This window comes from Schistocerca cancellata, unplaced genomic scaffold (assembly GCF_023864275.1).
Source record: "Schistocerca cancellata isolate TAMUIC-IGC-003103 unplaced genomic scaffold, iqSchCanc2.1 HiC_scaffold_1150, whole genome shotgun sequence".
Classification (NCBI taxonomy): Eukaryota; Metazoa; Arthropoda; class Insecta; order Orthoptera; family Acrididae; genus Schistocerca; species Schistocerca cancellata.
This window is the reverse complement of record NW_026047149.1, coordinates 513,531-540,206: the sequence shown is the minus strand read 5'-3', so window position 1 is coordinate 540,206 and position 26,676 is coordinate 513,531. Positions and strand designations below refer to the sequence as shown.

Genomic DNA, 26,676 nt, shown 5'->3' with positions numbered 1-26,676 from the left:
TCGCAAGGGAGGCTGCCTTCGCAGAGAGTGCTGCCTTTGCAGGGAGTACTGCCTTCGCAAGGAATGGTGTCTTCGCAAGGAGTGCTGCCTTCGCAGGGAGTGCTGCATCCGCAAGGAGAGCTGCCTTCGCAATGTGTGCTGCCATCGCAAGGAGTGCTGCCTTCGCTGGGAGTGCTGCCTTCGCAAGGAGGGGCTGCCTTCGCAAAGAGGGAGTACTGCCTTTGCAACGAGTGCTGCCTTCCAATGAGTGCTGCCTTTGCAAGGAGTGCTGCCTTCACAAGGAGTGCTGCCTTCGCAAGGAGTGCTGCCTTCGCAACGGGGGCTGCCTTTGTAGGGAGTGCTGTCTTCGTATGGGGTTTTCCCTTGCCAGGAGTGCTGCCTTTGCAAGAAGTGCTGCCTTTGCAAGGAGTGCTGCCTTTGCAAGGAGTGCTGCCTTCGCAAGGAGTGCTGCCTTCGCAAGGAGTGCTGCCTTCGCAAGGAGTGCTGTCTTTGCACAGAGTGCTGCCTTTGCAGGGAGTACTGCCTTTGCACAGAGTGCTGCCTCCGCAAGGAGTGCTGCCTTTGCATGGACTGTTGCCTTCGCAAGGAGTGCTGCCTTTGCAAGGATTGCTGCCTTCGCATGGAGTGCTGCCTTCGCTAGAAGTGCTGCCTTCGCACGGAGGGCTGCCTTCGCAAGGAGGGCTCCCTTCACATGGAGTGCTGATTTCGCAAGGGGTAATGCCTTCGCAAGTACTGCTGCCTTCACAGGGAGTACTGCCTTAGCAACGAGTGCTGCCTTCCAATCAGTGCTGCCTTTGCAAGGAGTGCTCCCTTCGCACGGAGTGCAGCCTTCAAATGGAGTGCTGCTTTTGCTCAGAGTGCTTTCTTCGCAAGGAGTGGAGCCTTCGCAAGGAGTGCTGCCTTCGCAAGGAGTGCTGCCTTCGCAAGGAGTGCTGACTTTGCACAGAGTGCTGCCTTTGCAGGGAGTGCTGCCTTTGCACAGAGTGCTGCCTCCGCAAGGAGTGCTGCCTTTGTATGTACTGTTGCCTTCGCAAGCAGTGCTGCCTTTGCAAGGATTGCTGCCTTTGCAAGGATTGCTGCCTTTGCAAGGATTGCTGCCTTTGCAAGGATTGCTGCCTTCGCAAGGAGTGCTGCCATCGCTAGGAGTGCTGCCTTTGCTAGGAGTGCTGCCTTCGCAGGGAGAGCTGCCTACACAGGGAGTGCTGCCTTCGCAAGGAAAGCTGCCTTCACAAGGAGTGCTGCCTTCGCAAGGAGTGCTGCCTTCGCAAGGAGTTCTGCCTTCGCAAGGAGTGCTGCTTTCGCAGGGTGTGCACCCTTCGCACATAGTGCTGCCTTCACACAGAGTGCTTCCTTTGACAGAGTGCTGCCTTCGCAAGGAGGGCTGCCTTCGCAGGGAGTGCTGCCTACGCAGGGAGTGCTGCCTACGCAGGGAGTGCTGCCTTCGCAAGGAGTGCTGCCTTCGCAAGGAGTGCTGCCTTCGCAAGGACTGCTGCCTTCGCAAGGAGTGCTGCCTTCGCACGGAGTGCAGCCTTCGCACATAGTGCTGCCTTCACACGGAGTGCTTCCTTTGACAGAGTGCTGCCTTCGCAAGGAGGGCTGCCTTTGCAAAGAGTGCTGCCTTCGAAAGGAGTGCTGCCTTTGCACAGAGTGCTGCCTTTGCAGGGAGTGCTGCCTTTGCACAGAGTGCTGCCTCCGTAAGGACTGCTGCCTTTGCATGGACTGTTGCCTTCGCAAGGAGTGCTGCCTTTGCAAGGATTGCTGCCTTCGCAAGGAGTGCTGCCTTCGGTAGGAGTGCTGCCTTCGCTAGGAGTGCTGCCTTCGCAGGGAGTGCTGCCTACGCTGGGAGTGCTGCCTTCGCAAGGAGTGCTGCCTCCGCAAGGAGTGCTGCCTTCGCTAGGAGTGCTGCCTTCGCAATGAGAGCTGCCTTTGCAGGGAGTGCTGCCTTCGCAAGGGGTGGTGCCTTCGCAAGCAGTGCTGCCTTCGCAAGGAGTGCTGCCTTCGCAATGAGGGCTGCCTTTGCAGCGAGTGCTGGCTTCGCAAGGGGTGGTGCCTTCGCAAAGAGTGCTGCCTCTGCAAGGAGTGCTGCCTTCGTAAGGAGATATGCCTTCGCAAGGAGTGCTGCCATCACTAGGAGTGCTGCTTCGCAAGGAGGGCTGAATTCGCAGGGACTGCTGCCTTTGCAGGCAGAGCTGCCTTTGCAAGGAGTGCTGCCTTCGTACGGAGTGCAGCCTTCGCACTTAGTGCTGCCTACCCATGGAGTGCTGCCTTTGCACTGAGATCTGCATTCGCAGGGTGTCTTTAAAAGGAGTGCAGCCTTTGCAAGGAGTATTGTCTTCGAAAGGAGTGCTGCTTTCGCAAGGAGTGCTGCCTTCGCTAGGAGTGTTGTCATCGCAAGGAGTGCTGCCTTCCAGAGGAGGGCTGCCTTCGCAGGGAGTGCTGCCTTCGAAAGGGGTAATGCATTCGCAAGTAGTGCTGCCTTCTCAGGGAGTACTGCGTTTGCAACAAGTGCTGCCTCCCAATGAGTGCTGCCTTCGAAGGAGTGCTGCCTTCGCAAGGAGTGCTGCCTTCGCAAGGAGTGCTGCCTTCGCAATGAGGGCTGCCATTGCAGGGAGTGCTGCCTTCGCAAGGGAAGGTGTCTTCGCAAGGAGTGCTGCCCTTCTAAGGAGAGCTGGCTTCGCAAGGAGTGCTGCCATCGCTGGGAGTGCTGCTTTCGCAAGGAGGGCTGACTTCGCAGGGAGTGCTGCCTTTGCAGCGAGTGCTGCCTTCGCAAGGAGTGGTGCCTTCGCAGGGAGTGCTGCCATCACAGGGAGTGCTGCATCCGCAAGGAGTGCTGCCTTCGAAGGAGTGCTGCCTTCGCAAGGAGTGCTGCCTTCGCAGGGAGTGCTGCCTTTGCAAGGAGATCTGCCTTCGCAAGGAGAGCTGCCTTCGCTAGGAGTGCTGCCTTCGCAATGAGGGCTGCCTTCGCAGGGAGTGCTGCCTTTGCAGGGAGTGCTGCCTTCGCAAGGAGTGGTGCCTTCGCAAGCAGTGTTGCCTTCGCAAGGAGTGCTGCCTTTGCAAGGAGCGAAGCCATCGCAAGGACTGTTGCCTTCGCTAGGAGTGCTGCCTTCGCAAGGAGGGCTGCCTTCGCAAAGAGGGCTGCCTTCGCAGGGAGTGCTGCCTTCGCAAGGGGTAATGCCTTCGCAAGTAGTTCTGCTTTCGCAGGGAGTACTGCCTTTGCAAGGAATGCTGCCTTCCAAGGAGTGCTGCCTTCGCAAGTAGTGCTCCCTTCGCAAAGAGTGCTGCCTTCGCAAGGAGTGCTGCCTTCGCAATGAGGGCTGCCTTCGCTAGGAGTGCTGCCTTCACAAGGAGTGCTGTCTTCGCAAGGAGTGCTGCCTTCGCAAGGAGTGCTGCCTTTGCAAGGAGTGCTGCCTTCGCAAGGAGTGCTGCCTTCGCAAGGAGTGCTGCCTTCGCAAGGAGTGCTGCCTTCCCATGGAGTGCTGCCTTGGGACAGAGTGCTGCCTTCGCTAGGGGTGTTGCCTTCGTACACAGTGCAGCCTTCGCAAGGAGTGCTGCCTTCGCAAGGTGTGCTGCCTTTGCAAGGAGTACTGCCTTCGCAAGGAGTGCTGCCATCGCAAGGAGTGCTGCCTTCGCTAGCAGTGTTGCCTTCGCAAGGATTGCAGCGTTCAGAAGGAGTGGTGCCTCCGCAAGGGGTGCTGCCTTCGCAAGGAGTGCTGCCTTTGCAAGGAGTACTGCCTTCGCAAGGAGTGCTGCCTTCGCAAGGAGTGCTGCCTTCGCAAGGAGGGCTGCCTTCAAGAGGAGGGCTGCCTTCGCAGGGAGTGCTGCCTTCGCAAGGGGTAATGACTTCGCAAGTAGTGCTGCCTTCTCAGGGAGTACTGCCTTTGCAACGAGTGCTGCCTTCCAATGAGTGCTGCCTTCCAATGAGTGCTGCCTTCGCAAGGAGTGCTGCCTTCGCAGGGAGTGCTGCATCCGCAAGGAGTGCTGCCTTCGCAAGTTGTGCTGCCTTCGCAAGGAGTGCTGCCTTTGCAAGGAGCGCTGCCATCGCAAGGAGTGCTGCCTTCGCTAGGAGTGCTGCCTTCGCAAGGAGGGCTGCTTCGCAAAGAGGGAGTACTGCCTTTGCAACGAGTGCTGCCTTCCAATGAGTGCTGCCTTTGCAAGGAGTGCTGCCTTCGCAAGGAGTGCTGCCTTCGCAAGGAGTGCTGCCTTCGCAAGGAGTGCTGCCTTCGCAACGAGGGCTGCCTTTGTAGGGAGTGCTGTCTTCATAAGGGGTTTTGCCTTCGCCAGGACTGCTGGCTTTGCAAGGAGTGCTGCCTTCGCAAGGAGAAATGCCTTCGCAAGGAGTGCTGCCCTTGCAAGGAGTGCTGCCTTTGCACAGAGTGCTGCCTTTGCAGGGAGTGCTGCCTTTGCACAGAGTGCTGCCTCTGCAAAGAGTGCTGCCTTTGCAAGGATTGCTGCCTTCGCAAGGAGTGCTGCCTTCACTAGGAGTGCTGCCTTTGCTAGGAGTGCTGCCTTCGCAAGGAGTGGTGCCTTCGCAAGCAGTGCTGCCTTCGCAAGGAGTGCTGCCTTTGCAAGGAGCGAAGCCATCGCAAGGACTGTTGCCTTTGCTAGGAGTGCTGCCTTCGCAAGGAGGGCTGCCTTTGCAAAGAGTGCTGCCTTCGAAAGGAGTGCTGCCTTTGCACAGAGTGCTGCCTTTGCAGGGAGTGCTGCCTTTGCACAGAGTGCTGCCTCCATAAAGACTGCTGCCTTTGCATGGACTGTTGCCTTCGCAAGGAGTGCTGCCTTTGCAAGGATTGCTGCCTTCGCAAGGAGTGCTGCCTTCGCTAGGAGTGCTGCCTTCGCTAGGAGTGCTGCCTTCGCAGGGAGTGCTGCCTACGCTGGGAGTGCTGCCTTTGCAAGGAGTGCTGCCTTCGCAAGGAGTGCTGCCTTTGCAAGGAGCGCTGCCATCGCAAGGAGTGCTGCCTTCGCTAGGAGCGCTGCCTTTGCAAGGAGCGCTGCCATCGTAAGGAGTGCTGCCTTCGCTAGGAGTGCTGCCTTCGCAAGGAGGGCTGCTTCGCAAAGAGGGAGTACTGCCTTTGCAACGAGTGCTGCCTTCCAATGAGTGCTGCCTTTGCAAGGAGTGCTGCCTTCGCAAGGAGTGCTGCCTTCGCAAGGAGTGCTGCCTTCGCAAGGAGTGCTGCCTTCGCAACGAGGGCTGCCTTTGTAGGGAGTGCTGTCTTCATAAGGGGTTTTGCCTTCGCCAGGACTCCTGGCTTTGCAAGGAGTGCTGCCTTCGCAAGGAGAAATGCCTTCGCAAGGAGTGCTGCCCTCGCAAGGAGTGCTGCCTTTGCACAGAGATCTGCATTCGCAGGGTGTGGTGCCTTCGCAAGGTGTGCTGCCTTCGGTAGGAGTGCTGCCTTCAAAAGGAGTGCTGCCTTCGCAAGGAGTACTGCCTTCGAAAGGAGTGCTGCCTTCGCAAGGAGTGCTGCCTTCGCTAGGAGTGTTGTCTTCGCAAGGAGGGCTGCCTTCGAGAGGAGGGCTGCCTTCGCAGGGAGTGCTGCCTTCGCAAGGTGTAATGCATTTTCAAGTAGTGCTGCCTTCTCAGGGAGTACTGGCTTTGTAACGAGTGCTGCCTCCCAAAGAGTGCTGCCATCACAAGGAGTGCTGCCTTCGCAAGGAGTGCTGCCTTCGCAAGGAGTGCTGCCTTCGCAAGGAGTGCTCCCTTCGCAATGAGGGCTGCCTTTGCAGGGAGTGCTGCCTTCGCAAGGGCTGGTGCCTTTGCAAGCAGTGCTGCCTTTGCAAGGAGTGCTGCTTTCGCGAGGAGTGCTGCCTTCGCTAGGAATGCTGCCCTTCTAAGGAGAGCTGGCTTCGCAAGGAGTGCTGCCATCGCTAGGAGTGCTGCTTTCGCAAGGAGGGCTGACTTCGCAGGGAGTGCTGCCTTTGCAGGAAGTGCTGCCTTTGCAAGGAGTGGTGCCTTCGCAAGGAGTGCTGCCTTCGCAGGGAGTGCTGCATCCGCAAGGAGTGCTGCCTTCGCAAGGAGTGCTGCCTTCGCAAGGAGTGCTGCCTTTGCAAGGAGCACTGCCATCGCAAGGACTGTTGCCTTCGCTAGGAGTGCTGCCTTCACAGGGAGGGCTGCCTCCGCAAAGAGGGCTGCCTTCGCAGAGAGTGCTGCCTTCGCAAGGGGTAATGCCTTCGCAAGTAGTTCTGCATTCACAGGGAGTACTGCCTTTACAAGGAGTGCTGCCTTCCAAGGAGTGCTGCCTTCGCAAGTAGTGCTCCCTTCGCAAAGAGTGCTGCCTTCGCAAGGAGTGCTGCCTTCGCAATGAGGGCTGCCTTCGCTAGAAGTGCTGCCTTCGCAAGGAGTGCTGCCTTCGCAAGGAGTGCTGCCTTCGCAAGGAGTGCTGTCTTCGCAAGGAGTGCTGCCTTCGCAAGGAGTGCTGCCTTCGCAGGGAGTGCTGCCTTCGCAGGGAGTGCTGCCTTCCCAAGGAGTGCTGCCTTGGGACAGAGTGCTGCCTTCGCTAGGAGTGTTGCATTCGTACACAGTGCAGCCTTCGCAAGGAGTGCTACCTTCGCAAGGTGTGCTGCCTTTGCGAGGAGTACTGCCTTCGCAAGGAGTGCTGCCTTCGCAAGGAGTGCTGCCTTCGTTACCAGTGTTGCCTTCGCAAGGAGTGCTGCGTTCAGAATGAGTGGTGCCTCCGCAAGGGGTGATGCCTTCGCAAGGAGTGCTGCCTTTGCAAGGAGTACTGCCTTTGCAAGGAGGGCTGCCTTCGCAAGGAGTGCTGCCTTCGCTAGGAGTGTTGCCCTCGCAAAGAGGGCTGCCTTCGCAAGGAGGGCTGCCTTCGCAGGGAGTACTGCCTTCGCTAGGAGTGATGTCTTCGCAAGGAGGGCTGCCTTCGAGAGGAGGGCTGCCTTCGCAGGGAGTGCTGCCTTCGCAAGGGGTAATGCCTTCGCAAGTAGTGCTACTTCTCAGGCAGTACTGCCTTTGCAACGAGTGCTGCCTTCCAATGAGTGCTGCCTTCCCAAGGAGTGCTGCTTTCGCAAGGGAGGCTGCCTTCGCAGAGAGTGCTGCCTTTGCAGGGAGTACTGCCTTCGCAAGGAATGGTGTCTTCGAAAGGAGTGCTGCCTTCGCAGGGAGTGCTGCATCCGCAAGGAGTGCTGCCTTTGCAATGTGTGCTGCCATCGCAAGGAGTGCTGCCTTCGCTGGGAGTGCTGCCTTCGCAAGGAGGGGCTGCCTTCGCAAAGAGGGAGTACTGCCTTTGCAACGAGTGCTGCCTTCCAATGAGTGCTGCCTTTGCAAGGAGTGCTGCCTTCACAAGGAGTGCTGCCTTCGCAAGGAGTGCTGCCTTCGCAACGGGGGCTGCCTTTGTAGGGAGTGCTGTCTTCGTATGGGGTTTTCCCTTGCCAGGAGTGCTGCCTTTGCAAGAAGTGCTGCCTTTGCAAGGAGTGCTGCCTTTGCAAGGAGTGCTGCCTTCGCAAGGAGTGCTGCCTTCGCAAGGAGTGCTGCCTTCGCAAGGAGTGCTGCCTTTGCACAGAGTGCTGCCTTTGCAGGGAGTACTGCCTTTGCACAGAGTGCTGCCTCCGCAAGGAGTGCTGCGTTTGCATGGACTGTTGCCTTCGCAAGGAGTGCTGCCTTTGCAAGGATTGCTGCCTTCGCAAGGAGTGCTGCCTTCGCTAGAAGTGCTGCCTTTGCACGGAGGGCTGCCTTCGCAAGGAGGGCTTCCTTCACATGGAGTGCTGCCTTCGCAAGGGGTAATGCCTTCGCAAGTACTGCTGCCTTCACAGGGAGTACTGCCTTAGCAACGAGTGCTGCCTTCCAATCAGTGCTGCCTTTGCAAGGAGTGCTCCCTTCGCACGGAGTGCAGCCTTCAAATGGAGTGCTGCTTTTGCTCAGAGTGCTGCCTTCGCAAGGAGTGGAGCTTTCGCAAGGAGTGCTGCCTTCGCAAGGAGTGCTGCCTTCGCAAGGAGTGCTGACTTTGCACAGAGTGCTGCCTTTGCAGGGAGTGCTGCCTTTGCACAGAGTGCTGCCTCCGCAAGGAGTGCTGCCTTTGTATGTACTGTTGCCTTCGCAAGCAGTGCTGCCTTTGCAAGGATTGCTGCCTTTGCAAGGATTGCTGCCTTTGCAAGGATTGCTGCCTTCGCAAGGAGTGCTGCCATCGCTAGGAGTGCTGCCTTTGCTAGGAGTGCTGCCTTCGCAGGGAGAGCTGCCTACACAGGGAGTGCTGCCTTCGCAAGGAAAGCTGCCTTCACAAGGAGTGCTGCCTTCGCAAGGAGTGCTGCCTTCGCAAGGAGTTCTGCCTTCGCAAGGAGTGCTGCTTTCGCACAGTGTGCACCCTTCGCACATAGTGCTGCCTTCACACAGAGTGTTTCCTTTGACAGAGTGCTGCCTTCGCAAGGAGGGCTGCCTTCGCAGGGAGTGCTGCCTACGCAGGGAGTGCTGCCTACGCAGGGAGTGCTGCCTTCGCAAGGAGTGCTGCCTTCGCAAGGAGTGCTGCCTTCGCAAGGACTGCTGCCTTCGCAAGGAGTGCTGCCTTCGCACGGAGTGCAGCCTTCGCACATAGTGCTGCCTTCACACGGAGTGCTTCCTTTGACAGAGTGCTGCCTTCGCAAGGAGGGCTGCCTTTGCAAAGAGTGCTGCCTTCGAAAGGAGTGCTGCCTTTGCACAGAGTGCTGCCTTTGCAGGGAGTGCTGCCTTTGCACAGAGTGCTGCCTCCGTAAGGACTGCTGCCTTTGCATGGACTGTTGGCTTCGGAAGGAGTGCTGCCTTTGCAAGGATTGCTGCCTTCGCAAGGAGTGCTGCCTTCGGTAGGAGTGCTGCCTTCGCTAGGAGTGCTGCCTTCGCAGGGAGTGCTGCCTACGCTGGGAGTGCTGCCTTCGCAAGGAGTGCTGCCTCCGCAAGGAGTGCTGCCTTCGCTAGGAGTGCTGCCTTCGCAATGAGAGCTGCCTTTGCAGGGAGTGCTGCCTTCGCAAGGGGTGGTGCCTTCGCAAGCAGTGCTGCCTTCGCAAGGAGTGCTGCCTTTGCAAGGAGCGCAGCCATCGCAAGAACTGTTGCTTCGCTAGGAGTGCTGCCTTCGCAAGGAGGGCTGCCTTCGCAAAGAGGGCTGCCTTCGCAGGGAGTGCTGCCTTCGCAAGGGGTAATGCCTTCGCAAGTAGTTCTGCTTTCGCAGGGAGTACTGCCTTTGCAAGGAGTGCTGCCTTCCAAGGAGTGCTGCCTTCGCAAGTAGTGCTCCCTTCGCAAAGAGTGCTGCCTTCGCAAGGAGTGCTGCCTTCGCAATGAGGGCTGCCTTCGCTAGGAGTGCTGCCTTCGCAAGGAGTGCTGTCTTCGCAAGGAGTGCTGCCTTCGCAAGGAGTGCTGCCTTCGCAAGGAGTGCTGCCTTCGCAAGGAGTGCTGCCTTCGCAAGGAGTGCTGCCTTCCCATGGAGTGCTGCCTTAGGACAGAGTGCTGCCTTCGCTAGGGGTGTTGCCTTCGTACAAAGTGCAGCCTTCGCAAGGAGTGCTGCCTTCGCAAGGTGTGCTGCCTTTGCAAGGAGTACTGCCTTCGCAAGGAGTGCTGCCTTCGCAAGGAGTGCTGCCTTCGCTAGGAGTGTTGCCTTCGCAAAGAGTGCTGCGTTCAGAAGGAGTGGTGCCTCCGCAAGGGGTGCTGCCTTCGCAAGGAGTGCTGCCTTTGCAAGGAGTACTGCCTTCGCAAGGAGTAATGCCTTCGCAAGGAGTGCTCCCCTCGCAATGAGGGCTGCCTTCGAGAGGAGGGCTGCCTTCGCAGGGAGTGCTGCCTTCGCAAGGGGTAATGCCTTCGCAAGTAGTGCTGCCTTCTCAGGGAGTACTGCCTTTGCAACGAGTGCTGCCTTCCAATGAGTGCTGCCTTTGCAAGGAGTGCTGCTTTCGCAAAGAGTGCTGCCTTCGCAGGGAGTGCTGCATCCGCAAGGAGTGCTGCCTTCGCAAGGTGTGCTGCCTTCGCAAGGAGTGCTGCCTTTGCAAGGAGCGCTGCCATCGCAAGGAGTGCTGCCTTCGCTAGGAGTGCTGCCATCGCAAGGAGGGCTGCTTCGCAAAGAGGGAGTACTGCCTTTGCAACGGGTGCTGCCTTCCAATGAGTGCTGCCTTTGCAAGGAGTGCTGCCTTCGCAAGGAGTGCTGCCTTCGCAAGGAGAAATGCCTTCCCAAGGAGTGCTGCCTTCGCAAGGAGTGCTGCCTTTGCACAGAGTGCTGCCTTTGCAGGGAGTGCTGCCTTTGCACAGAGTGCTGCCTCCGCAAAGAGTGCTGCCTTTGCAAGGATTGCTGCCTTCGCAAGGAGTGCTGCCTTCGCTAGGAGTGCTGCCTTTGCTAGGAGTGCTGCCTTCGCTAGGAGTACTGCCTTCGCGGGGAGAGCTGCCTATGCAGGGAGTGCTGCCTTCGCAAGGAGAGCTGCCTTCACAAGGAATGCTGATTCACAAGGAGTGCTGCCTTCGCAAGGAGTGCTGCCTTCGCAAGGAGTGCAGCCTTCGCACGTAGTGCTGCCTTCCCACGGAGTGCTGCCTTTGCACAGAGATCTGCATGCGCAGGGTGTGGTGCCTTCGCAAGGTGTGCTGCCTTCGGTATTAGTGCTGCCTTCAAAAGGAGTGCTGCCTTCGCAAGGAGTACTGCCTTCGAAAGGAGTGCTGCCTTCGCAAGGAGTGCTGCCTTCGCTAGGAGTGTTGTCTTCGCAAGGAGGGCTGCCTTCGAGAGGAGGGCTGCCTTCGCAGGGAGTGCTGCCTTCGCAAGGGGTAATGCATTTTCAAGTAGTGCTGCCTTCTCAGGGAGTACTGCCTTTGCAACGAGTGCTGCCTCCCAAAGAGTGCTGCCATCACAAGGAGTGCTGCCTTCGCAAGGAGTGCTGCCTTTGCAAGGAGTGCTGCCTTCGCAAGGAGTGGTCCCTTCGCAATGAGGGCTGCCTTTGCAGGGAGTGCTGCCTTCGCAAGGGCTGGTGCCTTTGCAAGCAGTGCTGCCTTTGCAAGGAGTGCTGCTTTCGCAAGGAGTGCTGCCTTCGCGAGGAATGCTGCCCTTCTAAGGAGAGCTGGCTTCGCAAGGAGTGCTGCCATCGCTAGGAGTGCTGCTTTCGCAAGAAGGGCTGACTTCGCAGGGAGTGCTGCCTTTGCAGGAAGTGCTGCCTTTGCAAGGAGTGGTGCCTTCGCAAGGAGTGCTGCCTTCGCAGGGAGTGCTGTATCCGCAAGGAGTGCTGCCTTCGCAAGGAGTGCAGCCTTCGCAAGGAGTGCTGCCTTTGCAAGGAGCGCTGCCATCGCAAGGACTGTTGCCTTCGCTAGGAATGCTGCCTTCGCAAGGAGGGCTGCCTTCGCAAAGAGGGCTGCCTTCGCAGGGAGTGCTGCCTTCGCAAGGGGTAATGCCTTCGCAAGTAGTTCTGCATTCGCAGGGAGTACTGCCTTTGCAAGGAGTGCTGCCTTCCAAGGATTGCTGCCTTTGCAAGGATTGCTGCCTTCGCAAGGAGTGCTGCCATCGCTAGGAGTGCTGCCTTTGCTAGGAGTGCTGCCTTCGCAGGGAGAGCTGCCTACACAGGGAGTGCTGCCTTCGCAAGGAAAGCTGCCTTCACAAGGAGTGCTGCCTTCGCAAGGAGTGCTGCCTTCGCAAGGAGTTCTGCCTTCGCAAGGAGTGCTGCTTTCGCACAGTGTGCACCCTTCGCACATAGTGCTGCCTTCACACAGAGTGTTTCCTTTGACAGAGTGCTGCCTTCGCAAGGAGGGCTGCCTTCGCAGGGAGTGCTGCCTACGCAGGGAGTGCTGCCTACGCAGGGAGTGCTGCCTTCGCAAGGAGTGCTGCCTTCGCAAGGAGTGCTGCCTTCGCAAGGACTGCTGCCTTCGCAAGGAGTGCTGCCTTCGCACGGAGTGCAGCCTTCGCACATAGTGCTGCCTTCACACGGAGTGCTTCCTTTGACAGAGTGCTGCCTTCGCAAGGAGGGCTGCCTTTGCAAAGAGTGCTGCCTTCGAAAGGAGTGCTGCCTTTGCACAGAGTGCTGCCTTTGCAGGGAGTGCTGCCTTTGCACAGAGTGCTGCCTCCGTAAGGACTGCTGCCTTTGCATGGACTGTTGGCTTCGCAAGGAGTGCTGCCTTTGCAAGGATTGCTGCCTTCGCAAGGAGTGCTGCCTTCGGTAGGAGTGCTGCCTTCGCTAGGAGTGCTGCCTTCGCAGGGAGTGCTGCCTACGCTGAGAGTGCTGCCTTCGCAAGGAGTGCTGCCTCCGCAAGGAGTGCTGCCTTCGCTAGGAGTGCTGCCTTCGCAATGAGAGCTGCCTTTGCAGGGAGTGCTGCCTTCGCAAGGGGTGGTGCCTTCGCAAGCAGTGCTGCCTTCGCAAGGAGTGCTGCCTTTGCAAGGAGCGCAGCCATCGCAAGAACTGTTGCTTCGCTAGGAGTGCTGCCTTCGCAAGGAGGGCTGCCTTCGCAAAGAGGGCTGCCTTCGCAGGGAGTGCTGCCTTCGCAAGGGGTAATGCCTTCGCAAGTAGTTCTGCTTTCGCAGGGAGTACTGCCTTTGCAAGGAGTGCTGCCTTCCAAGGAGTGCTGCCTTCGCAAGTAGTGCTCCCTTCGCAAAGAGTGCTGCCTTCGCAAGGAGTGCTGCCTTCGCAATGAGGGCTGCCTTCGCTAGGAGTGCTGCCTTCGCAAGGAGTGCTGTCTTCGCAAGGAGTGCTGCCTTCGCAAGGAGTGCTGCCTTTGCAAGGAGTGCTGCCTTCGCAAGGAGTGCTGCCTTCCCATGGAGTGCTGCCTTAGGACAGAGTGCTGCCTTCGCTAGGGGTGTTGCCTTCGTACAAAGTGCAGCCTTCGCAAGGAGTGCTGCCTTCGCAAGGTGTGCTGCCTTTGCAAGGAGTACTGCCTTCGCAAGGAGTGCTGCCTTCGCAAGGAGTGCTGCCTTCGCTAGGAGTGTTGCCTTCGCAAAGAGTGCTGCGTTCAGAAGGAGTGGTGCCTCCGCAAGGGGTGCTGCCTTCGCAAGGAGTGCTGCCTTTGCAAGGAGTACTGCCTTCGCAAGGAGTGCTGCCTTTGCAAGGAGTGCTCCCCTCGCAAGGAGGGCTGCCTTCGAGAGGAGGGCTGCCTTCGCAGGGAGTGCTGCCTTCGCAAGGGGTAATGCCTTCGCAAGTAGTGCTGCCTTCTCAGGGAGTACTGCCTTTGCAACGAGTGCTGCCTTCCAATGAGTGCTGCCTTCGCAAGGAGTGCTGCTTTCGCAAAGAGTGCTGCCTTCGCAGGGAGTGCTGCATCCGCAAGGAGTGCTGCCTTCGCAAGGTGTGCTGCCTTCGCAAGGAGTGCTGCCTTTGCAAGGAGCGCTGCCATCGCAAGGAGTGCTGCCTTCGCTAGGAGTGCTGCCATCGCAAGGAGGGCTGCTTCGCAAAGAGGGAGTACTGCCTTTGCAACGGGTGCTGCCTTCCAATGAGTGCTGCCTTTGCAAGGAGTGCTGCCTTCGCAAGGAGTGCTGCCTTCGCAAGGAGAAATGCCTTCCCAAGGAGTGCTGCCTTCGCAAGGAGTGCTGCCTTTGCACAGAGTGCTGCCTTTGCAGGGAGTGCTGCCTTTGCACAGAGTGCTGCCTCCGCAAAGAGTGCTGCCTTTGCAAGGATTGCTGCCTTCGCAAGGAGTGCTGCCTTCGCTAGGAGTGCTGCCTTTGCTAGGAGTGCTGCCTTCGCTAGGAGTGCTGCCTTCGCGGGGAGAGCTGTCTACGCAGGGAGTGCTGCCTTCGCAAGGAGAGCTGCCTTCACAAGGAATGCTGCCTTCACAAGGAGTGCTGCCTTCGCAAGGAGTGCTGCCTTCGCAAGGAGTGCAGCCTTCGCACGATGTGCTGCCTTCCCACGGAGTGCTGCCTTTGCACAGAGATCTGCATGCGCAGGGTGTGGTGCCTTCGCAAGGTGTGCTGCCTTCGGTATTAGTGCTGCCTTCAAAAGGAGTGCTGCCTTCGCAAGGAGTACTGCCTTCGAAAGGAGTGCTGCCTTCGCAAGGAGTGCTGCCTTTGCTAGGAGTGTTGTCTTCGCAAGGAGGGCTCCTTCGAGAGGAGGGCTGCCTTCGCAGGGAGTGCTGCCTTCGCAAGGGGTAATGCATTTTCAAGTAGTGCTGCCTTCTCAGGGAGTACTGCCTTTGCAACGAGTGCTGCCTCCCAAAGAGTGCTGCCATCACAAGGAGTGCTGCCTTCGCAAGGAGTGCTGCCTTCGCAAGGAGTGCTGCCTTCGCAAGGAGTGCTCCCTTCGCAATGAGGGCTGCCTTTGCAGGGAGTGCTGCCTTCGCAAGGGCTGGTGCCTTTGCAAGCAGTGCTGCCTTTGCAAGGAGTGCTGCTTTCGCAAGGAGTGCTGCCTTCGCGAGGAATGCTGCCCTTCTAAGGAGAGCTGGCTTCGCAAGGAGTGCTGCCATCGCTAGGAGTGCTGCTTTCGCAAGAAGGGCTGACTTCGCAGGGAGTGCTGCCTTTGCAGGAAGTGCTGCCTTTGCAAGGAGTGGTGCCTTCGCAAGGAGTGCTGCCTTCGCAGGGAGTGCTGTATCCGCAAGGAGTGCTGCCTTCGCAAGGAGTGCAGCCTTCGCAAGGAGTGCTGCCTTTGCAAGGAGCGCTGCCATCGCAAGGACTGTTGCCTTCGCTAGGAATGCTGCCTTCGCAAGGAGGGCTGCCTTCGCAAAGAGGGCTGCCTTCGCAGGGAGTGCTGCCTTCGCAAGGGGTAATGCCTTCGCAAGTAGTTCTGCATTCGCAGGGAGTACTGCCTTTGCAAGGAGTGCTGCCTTCCAAGGAGTGCTGCCATCGCAAGTAGTGCTCCCTTCGCAAAGAGTGCTGCCTTCGCAAGGAGTGCTGCCTTCGCAATGAGGGCTGCCTTCGCTAGGAGTGCTGCCTTCGCAAGGAGTGCTGTCTTCGCAAGGAGTGCTGCCTTCGCAAGGAGTGCTGCCTTCGCAAGGAGTGCTGCCTTCGCAAGGAGTGCTGCCTTCGCAAGGAGTGCTGCCTTCCCATGGAGTGCTGCCTTGGGACAGAGTGCTGCCTTCGCTAGGGGTGTTGCCTTCGTACAAAGTGCAGCCTTCGCAAGGAGTGCTGCCTTCGCAAGGTGTGCTGCCTTTGCAAGGAGTACTGCCTTCGCAAGGAGTGCTGCCTTCGCAAGGAGTGCTGCCTTCGCTAGGAGTGTTGCCTTCGCAAAGAGTGCTGCGTTCAGAAGGAGTGGTGCCTCCGCAAGGGGTGCTGCCTTCGCAAGGAGTGCTGCCTTTGCAAGGAGTACTGCCTTCGCAAGGAGTGCTGCCTTCGCAAGGAGTGCTCCCCTCGCAAGGAGGGCTGCCTTCGAGAGGAGGGCTGCCTTCGCAGGGAGTGCTGCCTTCGCAAGGGGTAATGCCTTCGCAAGTAGTGCTGCCTTCTCAGGGAGTACTGCCTTTGCAACGAGTGCTGCCTTCCAATGAGTGCTGCCTTCGCAAGGAGTGCTGCTTTCGCAAAGAGTGCTGCCTTCGCAGGGAGTGCTGCATCCGCAAGGAGTGCTGCCTTCGCAAGGTGTGCTGCCTTCGCAAGGAGTGCTGCCTTTGCAAGGAGCGCTGCCATCGCAAGGAGTGCTGCCTTCGCTAGGAGTGCTGCCATCGCAGGGAGGGCTGCTTCGCAAAGAGGGAGTACTGCCTTTGCAACGGGTGCTGCCTTCCAATGAGTGCTGCCTTTGCAAGGAGTGCTGCCTTCGCAAGGAGTGCTGCCTTCGCAAGGAGAAATGCCTTCCCAAGGAGTGCTGCCTTCGCAAGGAGTGCTGCCTTTGCACAGAGTGCTGCCTTTGCAGGGAGTGCTGCCTTTGCACAGAGTGCTGCCTCCGCAAAGAGTGCTGCCTTTGCAAGGATTGCTGCCTTCGCAAGGAGTGCTGCCTTCGCTAGGAGTGCTGCCTTTGCTAGGAGTGCTGCCTTCGCTAGGAGTGCTGCCTTCGCGGGGAGAGCTGTCTACGCAGGGAGTGCTGCCTTCGCAAGGAGAGCTGCCTTCACAAGGAGTGCTGCCTTCACAAGGAGTGCTGCCTTCGCAAGGAGTGCTGCCTTCGCAAGGTGTGCAGCCTTCGCACGTAGTGCTGCCTTCCCACGGAGTGCTGCCTTTGCACAGAGATCTGCATTCGCAGGGTGTGCTGCCTTCGCAAGGTGTGCTGCCTTCGGTATTAGTGCTGCCTTCAAAAGGAGTGCTGCCTTCGCAAGGAGTACTGCCTTCGAAAGGAGTGCTGCCTTCGCAAGGAGTGCTGCCTTCGCTAGGAGTGTTGTCTTCGCAAGGAGGGCTGCCTTCGAGAGGAGGGCTGCCTTCGCAGGGAGTGCTGCCTTCGCAAGGGGTAATGCATTTTCAAGTAGTGCTGCCTTCTCAGGGAGTACTGCCTTTGCAACGAGTGCTGCCTCCCAAAGAGTGCTGCCATCACAAGGAGTGCTGCCTTCGCAAGGAGTGCTGCCTTCGCAAGGAGTGCTGCCTTCGCAAGGAGTGCTCCCTTCGCAATGAGGGCTGCCTTTGCAGGGAGTGCTGCCTTCGCAAGGGCTGGTGCCTTTGCAAGCAGTGCTGCCTTTGCAAGGAGTGCTGCTTTCGCAAGGAGTGCTGCCTTCGCGAGGAATGCTGCCCTTCTAAGGAGAGCTGGCTTCGCAAGGAGTGCTGCCATCGCTAGGAGTGCTGCTTTCGCAAGGAGGGCTGACTTCGCAGGGAGTGCTGCCTTTGCAGGAAGTGCTGCCTTTGCAAGGAGTGGTGCCTTCGCAAGGAGTGCTGCCTTCGCAGGGAGTGCTGCATCCGCAAGGAGTGCTGCCTTCGCAAGGAGTGCTGCCTTCGCAAGGAGTGCTGCCTTTGCAAGGAGCGCTGCCATCGCAAGGACTGTTGCCTTCGCTAGGAATGCTGCCTTCGCAAGGAGGGCTGCCTTCGCAAAGAGGGCTGCCTTCGCATGGAGTGCTGCCTTCGCAAGGGGTAATGCCTTCGCAAGTAGTTCTGCATTCGCAGGGAGTTCTGCCTTTGCAAGGAGTGCTGCCTTCCAAGGAGTGCTGCCATCGCAAGTAGTGCTCCCTTCGCAAAGAGTGCTGCCTTCGCAAGGAGTGCTGCCTTCGCAATGAGGGCTGCCTTCGCTAGGAGTGCTGCCTTCGCAAGGAGTGCTGCCTTCGCAAGGAGTGCTGCCTTTGCAAGGAGTGCTGTCTTCGCAAGGAGTGCTGCCTTCGCAAGGAGTGCTGCCTTCGCAGGGAGTGCTGCCTTCCCAAGGAGTGCTGCCTTGGGACAGAGTGCTGCCTTCGCTAGGAGTGTTGCATTCGTACACAGTGCAGCCTTAACAAGGAGTGCTACCTTCGCAAGGTTAGCTGCCTTCGCTAGCAGTGTTGCCTTCGCAAGGAGTGCTGCGTTCAGAATGAGTGGTGCCTCCGCAAGGGGTGATGCCTTCGCAAGGAGTGCTGCCTTTGCAAGGAGTACTGCCTTCGCAAGGAGGGCTGCCTTCGCAAGGAGTGCTGCCTTCGCTAGGAGTGTTGCCCTCGCAAAGAGGGCTGCCTTCGCAAGGAGGGCTGCCTTCGCAGGGAGTACTGCCTTCGCTAGGAGTGATGTCTTCGCAAAGAGGGCTGCCTTCGAGAGGAGGGCTGCCTTCGCAGGGAGTGCTGCCTTCGCAAGGGGTAATGCCTTCGCAAGTAGTGCTGCCTTCTCAGGCAGTACTGCCTTTGCAACGAGTGCTGCCTTCCAATGAGTGCTGCCTTCCCAAGGAGTGCTGCTTTTGCAAGGAGGGCTGCCTTCGCAGAAAGTGCTGCCTTTGCAGGGAGTACTGCCTTCGCAAGGAATGGTGTCTTCGCAAGGAGTGCTGCCTTCGCAGGGAGTGCTGCATTAGCAAGGAGTGCTGCCATCGCAATGTGTGCTGCCTTCGCAAGGAGTGCTGCCTTTCCAAGGAGCGCTGCCATCGCAAGGAGTGCTGCCTTCGCTGGGAGTGCTGCCTTTGCAAGGAGGGGCTGCCTTCGCAAAGAGGGAGTACTGCCTTTGCAACGAGTACTGCCTTCCAATGAGTGCTGCCTTTGCAAGGAGTGCTGCCTTCGCAAGGAGTGCTGCCTTCGCAAGGAGTGCTGCCTTCGCAACGGGGGCTGCCTTTGTAGGGAGTGCTGTCTTCGTAAGGGGTTTTCCCTTGCCAGGAGTGCTGCCTTTGCAAGAAGTGCTGCCTTTGCAAGGAGTGCTGCCCTTGCAAGGAGTGCTGCCTTCGCAAGGAGTGCTGCCTTCGCAAGGAGTGCTGCCTTCGCAAGGAGTGCTGCCTTTGCACAGAGTGCTGCCTTTGCAGGGAGTACTGCCTATGCACAGAGTGATGCCTCCGTAAGGAGTGCTGCCTTTGCATGGACTGTTGACTTCGCAAGGAGTGCTGCCTTTGCAAGGATTGCTGCCTTCGCAAGGAGTGCTGCCTTCGCTAGAAGTACTGCCTTTGCACGGAGGGCTGCCTTCGCAAGGAGGGCTCCCTTCACATGGAGTGCTGCCTTCGCAAGGGGTAATGCCTTCGCAAGTACTGCTGCCTTCACAGGGAGTACTGCCTTAGCAACGAGTGCTGCCTTCCAATCAGTGCTGCCTTTGCAAGGAGTGCTCCCTTCGCACGGAGTGCAGCCTTCAAATGGAGTGCTGCTTTTGCTCAGAGTGCTGCCTTCGCAAGGAGTGGAGCCTTCGCAAGGAGTGCTGCCTTCGCAAGGAGTGCTGCCTTCGCAAGGAGTGCTGCCTTTGCACAGAGTGCTGCCTTTGCAGGGAGTGCTGCCTTTGCACAGAGTGCTGCCTTTGCAAGGATTGCTGCGTTTGCAAGGATTGCAGCCTTCGCAAGAAGTGCTGCCTTTGTATGTACTGTTGCCTTCGCAAGGAGTGCTGCCTTTGCAAGGATTGCTGCCTTTGCAAGGATTGCTGCGTTTTCAAGGATTGCTGCCTTCGCAAGGAGTGCTGCCATCGCTAGGAGTGCTGCCTTTGCTGGGAGTGCTGCCTTCGCAGGGAGAGCTGCCTACGCAGGGAGTGCTGCCTTCGCAAGGAAAGCTGCCTTCACAAGGACTGCTGCCTTCGCAAGGCGTGCTGCCTTCGCAAGGAGTTCTGCCTTCGCAAGGAGTGCTGCTTTCGCACGGTGTGCACCCTTCGCACATAGTGCTGCATTCACACAGAGTGCTTCCTTTGACAGAGTGCTGCCTTCGCAAGGAGGGCTGCCTTCGCAGGGAATGCTGCCTACGCAGGGAGTGCTGCCTACGCAGGGAGTGCTGCCTTCGCAAGGAGTGCTGCCTTCGCAAGGAGTGCTGCCTTCGCAAGGACTGCTGCCTTCGCAAGGAGTGCTGCCTTCGCACAGAGTGCAGCCTTCGCACATAGTGGTGCCTTCACACGGAGTGCTTCCTTTGACAGAGTGCTGCCTTCGCAAGGAGGGCTGCCTTCGCAAAGAGTGCTGCCTTCGAAAGGAGTGCTGCCTTTGCACAGAGTGCTGCCTTTGCAAAGAGCGCTGCCTTTGCACAGAGTGCTGCCTCCGTAAGGACTGCTGCCTTTGCATGGACTGTTGCCTTCGCAAGAAGTGCTGCCTTTGCAAGGATTGCTGCCTTCGCAAGGAGTGCTGCCTTCGGTAGGAGTGCTGCCTTCGCTAGGAGTGCTGCCTTCGCAGGGAGTGCTGCCTACGCTGGGAGTGCTGCCTTCGCAAGGAGTGCTGCCTTCGCAAGGAGTGCTGCATTCACTAGGAGTGCTGCCTTCGCAATGAGGGCTGCCTTTGCAGGGAGTGCTGCCTTCGCAAGGAGTGGTGCCTTCGCAAGCAGTGCTGCCATCGCAAGGAGTGCTGCCTTTGCAAGGAGCGCAGCCATCGCAAGGACTGTTGCCTTCGCTAGGAGTGCTGCCTCCGCAAGGAGGGCTGCCTTCGCAAAGAGGGCTGCCTTCGCAGGGAGTGCTGCCTTCGCAAGGGGTAATACCTTCGCAAGTAGTTCTGCTTTCGCAGGGAGTACTGCCTTTGCAAGGAGTGCTGCCTTCCAAGGAGTGCTGCCTTCGCAAGTAGTGCTCCCTTCGCAAAGAGTGCTGCCTTCGCAAGGAGTGCTGCCTTCGCAATGAGGGCTGCCTTCGCTAGGAGTGCTGCCTTCGCAAGGAATGCTGTCTTCACAAGGAGTGCTGCCTTCGCAAGGAGTGCTGCCTTCGCAAGGAGTGCTGCCTTCGCAAGGAGTGCTGCCTTCGCAAGGGGTGCTGCCTTCCCATAAACTGCTGCCTTGGGACAGAGTGCTGCCTTCGCTAGGGGTGTTGCCTTCGTACATAGTGCAGCCTTCGCAAGGAGTGCTGCCTTCGCAAGGTGTGCTGCCTTTGCAAGGAGTACTGCCTTCGCAAGGAGTGCTGCCTTCGCAAGGAGAGCTGCCTTCGCTAGCAGTGTTGCCTTCGCAAGGAGTGCCTCGTTCAGAAGGAGTGGTGCCTCCGCAAGGGGTGCTGCCTTCGCAAGGAGTGCTGCCTTTGCAAGGAGTACTGCCTTCGCAAGGAGTGCTGCCTTCGCAATGAGTGCTGCCTTCGCAAGGAGGGCTGCCTTCGAGAGGAGGGCTGCCTTCGCAGGGAGTGCTGCCTTCGCAAGGGGTAATGCCTTCGCAAGTAGTGCTGCCTTCTCAGGGAGTACTGCCTTTGCAACGAGTGCTGCCTTCCAATGAGTGCTGCCTTCGCAAGGAGTGCTGCTTTCGCAAGGAGTGCTGCCTTCGCAGGGAGTGCTGCATCCGCAAGGAGTGCTGCCTTCGCAAGGTGTGCTGCCTTCGCGAGGAGTGCTGCCTTTGCAAGGAGCGCTGCCATCGCAAGGAGTGCTGCCTTCGCTAGGAGTGCTGCCTTCGCAAGGAGGGCTGCTTCGCAAAGAGGGAGTACTGCCTTTGCAACGAGTGCTGCCTTCCAATGAGTGCTGCCTTTGCAAGGAGTGCTGCCTTCGCAAGGTGTGCTGCCTTCGCAAGGAGTGCTGCCTTCGCAACGAGGGCTGCCTTTGTAGGGAGTGCTGTCTTCATAAGGGGTTTTGCCTTCGCCAGGACTGCTGCCTTATCAAGGAGTGCTGCCTTCGCAAGGAGAAATGCCTTCGCAAGGAGTGCTGCCTTCGCAAGGAGTGCTGCCTTTGCACAGAGTGCTGCCTTTGCAGGGAGTGCTGCCTTTGCACAGAGTGCTGCCTCCGCAAAGAGTGCTGCCTTTGCAAGGATTGCTGCCTTCGCAAGGAGTGCTGCCTTCGCTAGGAGTGCTGCCTTTGCTAGGAGTGCTGCCTTCGCTAGGAGTGCTGCCTTCGCAGGGAGAGCTATCTACGCAGGGAGTGCTGCCTTCGCAAGGAGAGCTGCCTTCACAAGGAATGTTGCCTTCACAAGGAGTGCTGCCTTCGCAAGGAGTGCTGCCTTCGCAAGGAGTGCAGCCTTCGCACGTAGTGCTGCCTTCCCACGGAGTGCTGCCTTTGCACAGAGATCTGCATTCGCAGGGTGTGGTGCCTTCGGTAGGAGTGCTGCCTTCAAAAGGAGTACTGCCTTCGCAAGGAGTACTGCCTTCGAAAGGAGTGCTGCCTTCGCAAGGAGTGCTGCCTTCGCTAGGAGTGTTGTCTTCGCAAGGAGGGCTGTCTTCGAGAGGAGGGCTGCCTTCGCAGGGAGTGCTGCCTTCGCAAGGGGTAATGCATTTTCAATTAGTGCTGCCTTCTCAGGGAGTACTGCCTTTGCAACGAGTGCTGCCTCCCAAAGAGTGCTGCCATCACAAGGAGTGCTGCCTTCGCAAGGAGTGCTGCCTTCGCAAGGAGTGCTGCCTTCGCAAGGAGTGCTCCCTTCACAATGAGGGCTGCCTTTGCAGGGAGTGCTGCCTTCGCAAGGGCTGGTGCCTTTGCAAGCAGTGCTGCCTTTGCAAGGAGTGCTGCTTTCGCAAGGAGTGCTGCCTTCGCTAGGAATGCTGCCCTTCTAAGGAGAGCTGGCTTCGCAAGGAGTGCTGCCATCGCTAGGAGTGCTGCTTTCGCAAGGAGGGCTGACTTCGCAGGGAGTGCTGCCTTTGCAGGAAGTGCTGCCTTTGCAAGGAGTGGTGCCTTCGCAAGGAGTGCTGCCTTCGCAGGGAGTGCTGCATCCGCAAGGAGTGCTGCCTTCGCAAAGAGTGCTGCCTTTGCAAGGAGTGCTGCCTTTGCAAGGAGCGCTGCCATCGCAAGGACTGTTGCCTTCGCTAGGAGTGCTGCCTTCACAAGGAGTGCTGCCTTCGCAAGGAGTGCTGCCTTCGCAAGGAGTGCTGCCTTCGCAAGGAGTGCTGCCTACGCAGGGAGTGCTGCCTTCGCAAGGAGTGCTGCCTTCGCAAGGAGTACTGCCTTCCCAAGGAGTGCTGCGTTGGGACAGAGTGCTGCCTTCGCTAGGAGTGTTGCATTCGTACACAGTGCAGCCCTCGCAAGGAGTGCTACCTTCGCAAGGTGTGCTGCCTTTGCGAGGAGTACTGCCTTCGCAAGGAGTGCTGCCTTCGCAAGGAGTGCTGCCTTCGATAGCAGTGTTGCCTTCGCAAGGAGTGCTGCGTTCAGAATGAGTGGTGCCTCCGCAAGGGGTGATGCCTTCGCAAGGAGTGCTGCCTTTGCAAGGAGTACTGCCTTCACAAGGAGGGCTGCCTTCGCAAGGAGTGCTGCCTTCGCTAGGAGTGTTGCCCTCGCAAAGAGGGCTGCCTTCGCAAGGAGGGCTGCCTTCGCAGGGAGTACTGCCTTCACTAGGAGTGATGTCTTCGCAAGGAGGGCTGCCTTCGAGAGGAGGGCTGCCTTCGCAGGGAGTGCTGCCTTCGCAAGGGGTAATGCCTTCGCAAGTAGTGCTGCCTTCTCAGGCAGTACTGCCTTTGCAACGAGTGCTGCCTTCCAATGAGTGCTGCCTTCCCAAGGAGTGTGCTGCTTTCGCAAGGAGGGCTGCCTTCGCAGAGAGTGCTGCCTTTGCAGGGAGTACTGCCTTCGCAAGGAATGGTGTCTTGGCAAGGAGTGCTGCCTTCGCAGGGAGTGCTGCATCTGCAACGAGTGCTGCCTTCGCAATGTGTGCTGCCTTCGCAAGGAGTGCTGCCTTTCCAAGGAGCGCTGCCATCGCAAGGAGTGCTGCCTTCGCTGGGAGTGCTGCCTTCGCAAGGAGGGGCTGCCTTCGCAAAGAGGGAGTACTGCCTTTGCAATGAGTGCTGCCTTCCAATGAGTGCTGCCTTTGCAAGGAGTGCTGCCTTCGCAAGGAGTGCTGCCTTCGCAAGGAGTGCTGCCTTCGCAACGGGGGCTGCCTTTGTAGGGAGTGCTGTCTTCGTAAGGAGTTTTCCCTTGCCAGGAGTGCTGCCTTTGCAAGAAGTGCTGCCTTTGCAAGGAGTGCTGCCTTTGCAAGGAGTGCTGCCTTCGCAAGGAGTGCTGCCTTCGCAAGGAGTGCTGCCTTCACAAGGAGTGCTGCCTTTGCACAGAGTGCTGCCTTTGCAGGGAGTACTGCCTTTGCACAGAGTGCTGCCTCCGCAAGGAGTGCTGCCTTTGCATGGACTGTTGCCTTCGCTAGGAGTGCTGCCTTTGCTAGGAGTGCTGCCTTCGCGGGGAGTGCTGCCTACGCAGGGAGAGCTGCCTTCGCAAGGAGAGCTGCCTTCACAAGGAGAGCTGCCTTTGCAAGGAGTGCTGCCTTCGCAAGGAGGTCTTCTTTCGCACGGAGTGCAGCCTTCGCACATAGTGCTGCCTTCACACAGAGTGCTTCCTTTGACAGAGTGCTGCCTTCGCAAGGAGGGCTGCCTTCGCAGGGAGTGCTGCCTATGCAGGGAGTGCTGCCTTCGCAAGGAGTGCTGACATCGCAAGGAGTGCTGCCTTCGCAGGGAGTGCTGCCTTCGCAAGGAGTGCTAACTTCGCACGGAGTGCAGCCTTCGCACAGATAGCTGCCTTCACACGGAGTGCAGCCTACGCACAGTGTGCTGCCTTCGCAATAAGTGCTGCCTTCACAGGGAGTGCTGCCTTAGCATGGGGTGGTGCCTTCGCAAGGAGTGCTGCCTTTGCAGGGAGTGCTGCCTTTGCAAGGGGTGTTGCCTTCGCAAGGAGTGCTGCGTTCACAAAGAGGGCTGCCTTCGCAAGGAGTGCTGCCTTCGCAAGGAGTGCTCCCTTCGCAAGGAGTGCTGCCTTCGCAATGAGGGCTGCCTTTGCAGCGAGTGCTGGCTTCGCAAGGGTTGGTGCCTTCGCAAGGAGTGCTGCCTCTGCAAGGAGTGCTGCCTTCGTAAGGATATATGCCTTCGCAAGGAGTGCTGCCATCACTAGGAGTGCTGCTTTGCAAGGAGGGCTGGCTTCGCAGGGACTGCTGCCTTTGCAGGCAGTGCTGCCTTTGCAAGGAGTGCTGCCTTCGTACGGAGTGCAGCCTTCGCACTTAGTGCTGCCTACCCACGGAGTGCTGCCTTTGCACAGAGATCTGCATTCGCAGGGTGTCTTCAAAAGGAGTGCTGCCTTTGCAAGGAGTACTGTCTTCGAAAGGAGTGCTGCTTTCGCAAGGAGTGCTGCCTTCGCTAGGAGTGTTGTCATCGCAAGGAGTGCTGCCTTCCAGAGGAGGGCTGCCTTCGCAGGGAGTGCTGCCTTCGAAAGGGGTAATGCATTCGCAAGTAGTGCTGCCTTCTCAGGGAGTACTGCCTTTGCAACGAGTGCTGCCTCCCAATGAGTGCTGCCTTCGAAGGAGTGCTGCCTTCGCAAGGAGTGCTGCCTTCGCAAGGAGTGCTGCCTTCTCAATGAGGGCTGCCATTGCAGGGAGTGCTGCCTTCGCAAGGGAAGGTGTCTTCGCAAGGAGTGCTGCCCTTCTAAGGAGAGCTGGCTTCACAAGGAGTGCTGCCATCGCTGGGAGAGCTGCTTTCGCAAGGAGGGCTGACTTCGCAGGGAGTGCTGCCTTCGCAGGGAGTGCTGCCTTCGAAAGGGGTAATGCATTCGCAAGTAGTGCTGCCTTCTCAGGGAGTACTGCCTTTGCAAGGAGTGCTGCCTTCCAAGGAGTGCTGCCTTCGCAAGGTGTGCTCCCTTCGCAAAGAGTGCTGTCTTCGCAAGAAGTGCTGCCTTCGCAATGAGGGCTGCCTTCGCTAGGAGTGCTGCCCTCACAAGGAGGACTGCCTTCACAAGGAGGGCTGCCTTCGCAGGGAGTGCTGCCTTCACAAGGGGTAATGCCTTCGCAGGGAGTGCTGCCTTCGCAAGGGGTGGTGCCTTCGCAAGGAGTGTTGCCTTCGCAAGGAGTGCTGCATTCACAAGGAGTGCTGCCTCCGCAAGGAGTGCTGCTTTCGCAAGGAGTACTGCCTTCACAAGGAGTACTGCCTTCGCAAGGAGTGCTGCCTTCACAAGGAGTGCTGCCTTTGCTAGGAGTGCTGTCTTCGCAAGGAGGGCTGCCTTCGAGAGGAGGGCTGCCTTCGCAAGGGGTAATGCCTTCGCAAGTAGTGCTGCCTTCTCAGGGAGTACTGCCTTTGAACGAGTGCTGCCTTCCAATGAGTGCTGCCTTCGCAAGGAGTGCTGCCTTCGCAAGGAGTGCTGCCTTCGCAAGGAGTGCTGCCTTCGCAAGGAGTGCTGCCTTCGCAATGAGGGCTGCCTTTGCAGGGAGTGCTGCCTTCGCATGGGGTGGTGCCTTCGCAAAGAGTGCTGCCTTCGCAAGGAGTGCTGCCTTCGCAAGGAGTGCTGCCTTCGCAAGGAGTGCTGCCTTTGCAAGGAGCGCTGCCATCGCAAGGAGTGCTGCCTTCGCTAGGAGTGCTGCCTTCGCAAGGAGGGCTGCCTTCACAAGTGGTGGTGCCTTCGCAAGGAGTGCTGCCTTCGCAAGGAGTGCTGCCTTCGCTAGGAGTGCTGCCCTTCTAAGGAGAGCTACCTTCGCAAGGAGTGCTGCCTTCGCTAGGAGTGCTGTTTTTCGCAAGGAGGTCTGCCTTCGCAGGGAGTGCTGCCTTTGCAGGGAGTGCTGCCTTCGCAAGGAGTGGTGCCTTCGCAAGGAGTGCTGCCTTCGCAGGGAGTGCTGCATCCGCAAGGAGTGCTGCCTTCGCAAGTTGTGCTGCCTTCGCAAGGAGTGCTGCCTTTGCAAGGAGTGCTGCCATCGCAAGGAGTGCTGCCTTCGCTAGGAGTGCTGCCTTCGCAAGGAGGGCTGCCTTCGCAAAGAGGGCTGCCTTCGCAGGGAGTGCTGCCTTCGCAAAGAGTAATGCCTTCGCAAGTAGTTCTGCTTTCGCAGGGAGTACTGCCTTTGCAAGGAGTGCTGCCTTCCAAGGAGTGCTGGCTTCGCAAGGAGTGCTGCCTTCGCAAGGAGTGCTCCCTTCGCAAGGAGTGCTGCCTTCGCAAGGAGTGCTTCCTTCGCAAGGAGTGGTGCCTATGCACATAGTGCTGCCTTCGCACAGGTTGCTGCCTTTGCATGAAGTGCTGCCTTCGCACAGAGTGCAGCCTTCGCATGGAGTGCTGCTTTTGCTCAGAGTGCTGCCTTCGCAAGGTGTCCTGCCTTCGCAAGGAGTGCTGCCTTCGCCAGGAGTGCTGCCTTCGCCAGGAGTGCTGCCTTCGCAACGAGTGCTGCCTTCGCAAGGGGTGCTGCCTACAAAAGGAGTGCTGCCCTCGTAAGGAGTTCTGCCTTCGCAATGAGTGCTGCCTTCGCAAGGAATGCTCCCTTCTCACGGAGTGCTGCCTTTGCACAGAATGCTGCCTTCGCAAGGACGTCTGCCTTTGCACAGAGTGCTGCCTTTGCACAGAGTGCTACCTTCGCAAGGAGTGCTGCCTTCGCTACCAGTGTTGCCTTCGCAAGGAGTGCTGCGTTCAGAAGGAGTGGTGCCTCCGCAAGGAGTGCTGCCTTCACAAGGAGTGCTGCCTTTGCAACGAGTACTGCCTTCGCAAGGAGTGCTGCCTTCGCAAGGAGTGCTGCCTTCGCTAGGAGTACTGCCCTCACAAGGAGGACTG

At 58.5% G+C, this 26,676-nt stretch overlaps 8 protein-coding genes across 8 annotated transcripts; all 8 read left to right on the top strand.

Annotated features, from left to right (window-relative positions):
• The first annotated feature begins 4,135 nt into the window (after positions 1–4,135).
• Positions 4,136–5,095, top strand: LOC126160011 (ice-structuring glycoprotein-like). Its single transcript, XM_049916818.1, has one exon. The coding sequence runs from the start codon at positions 4,136–4,138 to the stop codon at positions 5,093–5,095; it is 960 nt and encodes a 319-aa protein (XP_049772775.1).
• On the top strand, positions 5,092–5,706 carry LOC126160010 (uncharacterized). The gene has a single exon (XM_049916816.1). The coding sequence runs from the start codon at positions 5,092–5,094 to the stop codon at positions 5,704–5,706; it is 615 nt and encodes a 204-aa protein (XP_049772773.1).
• On the top strand, positions 5,703–6,299 carry LOC126160009 (trophinin-like). Its single transcript, XM_049916815.1, has one exon. The coding sequence runs from the start codon at positions 5,703–5,705 to the stop codon at positions 6,297–6,299; it is 597 nt and encodes a 198-aa protein (XP_049772772.1).
• A 9,255-nt stretch (positions 6,300–15,554) lies between these two features.
• LOC126160008 (uncharacterized) lies at positions 15,555–16,367 on the top strand. Its single transcript, XM_049916814.1, has one exon. It carries the CDS (start codon positions 15,555–15,557, stop codon positions 16,365–16,367), a length of 813 nt encoding a protein of 270 aa, XP_049772771.1.
• Positions 16,364–16,960, top strand: LOC126160006 (trophinin-like). Its single transcript, XM_049916813.1, has one exon. It carries the CDS (start codon positions 16,364–16,366, stop codon positions 16,958–16,960), a length of 597 nt encoding a protein of 198 aa, XP_049772770.1.
• A 3,757-nt stretch (positions 16,961–20,717) lies between these two features.
• On the top strand, positions 20,718–21,620 carry LOC126160005 (uncharacterized). Its single transcript, XM_049916812.1, has one exon. The coding sequence runs from the start codon at positions 20,718–20,720 to the stop codon at positions 21,618–21,620; it is 903 nt and encodes a 300-aa protein (XP_049772769.1).
• LOC126160004 (trophinin-like) lies at positions 21,617–22,663 on the top strand. The gene has a single exon (XM_049916811.1). It carries the CDS (start codon positions 21,617–21,619, stop codon positions 22,661–22,663), a length of 1,047 nt encoding a protein of 348 aa, XP_049772768.1.
• A 3,516-nt stretch (positions 22,664–26,179) lies between these two features.
• LOC126160003 (keratin-associated protein 4-3-like) lies at positions 26,180–26,650 on the top strand. Its single transcript, XM_049916810.1, has one exon. It carries the CDS (start codon positions 26,180–26,182, stop codon positions 26,648–26,650), a length of 471 nt encoding a protein of 156 aa, XP_049772767.1.
• Positions 26,651–26,676: the final 26 nt, after the last annotated feature.

What these genes read in the sequence shown, in the direction of transcription:
- LOC126160011 (XM_049916818.1), top strand. Translation starts at nt 4,136, where the DNA reads ATGAGTGCTGCCTTTGCAAGGAGTGCTGCCTTCGCAAGGAGTGCTGCC.
- LOC126160010 (XM_049916816.1), top strand. Translation starts at nt 5,092, where the DNA reads ATGAGTGCTGCCTTTGCAAGGAGTGCTGCCTTCGCAAGGAGTGCTGCC.
- LOC126160009 (XM_049916815.1), top strand. Translation starts at nt 5,703, where the DNA reads ATGAGGGCTGCCTTTGCAGGGAGTGCTGCCTTCGCAAGGGCTGGTGCC.
- LOC126160008 (XM_049916814.1), top strand. Translation starts at nt 15,555, where the DNA reads ATGAGTGCTGCCTTTGCAAGGAGTGCTGCCTTCGCAAGGAGTGCTGCC.
- LOC126160006 (XM_049916813.1), top strand. Translation starts at nt 16,364, where the DNA reads ATGAGGGCTGCCTTTGCAGGGAGTGCTGCCTTCGCAAGGGCTGGTGCC.
- LOC126160005 (XM_049916812.1), top strand. Translation starts at nt 20,718, where the DNA reads ATGAGTGCTGCCTTTGCAAGGAGTGCTGCCTTCGCAAGGTGTGCTGCC.
- LOC126160004 (XM_049916811.1), top strand. Translation starts at nt 21,617, where the DNA reads ATGAGGGCTGCCTTTGCAGGGAGTGCTGCCTTCGCAAGGGCTGGTGCC.
- LOC126160003 (XM_049916810.1), top strand. Translation starts at nt 26,180, where the DNA reads ATGGAGTGCTGCTTTTGCTCAGAGTGCTGCCTTCGCAAGGTGTCCTGC.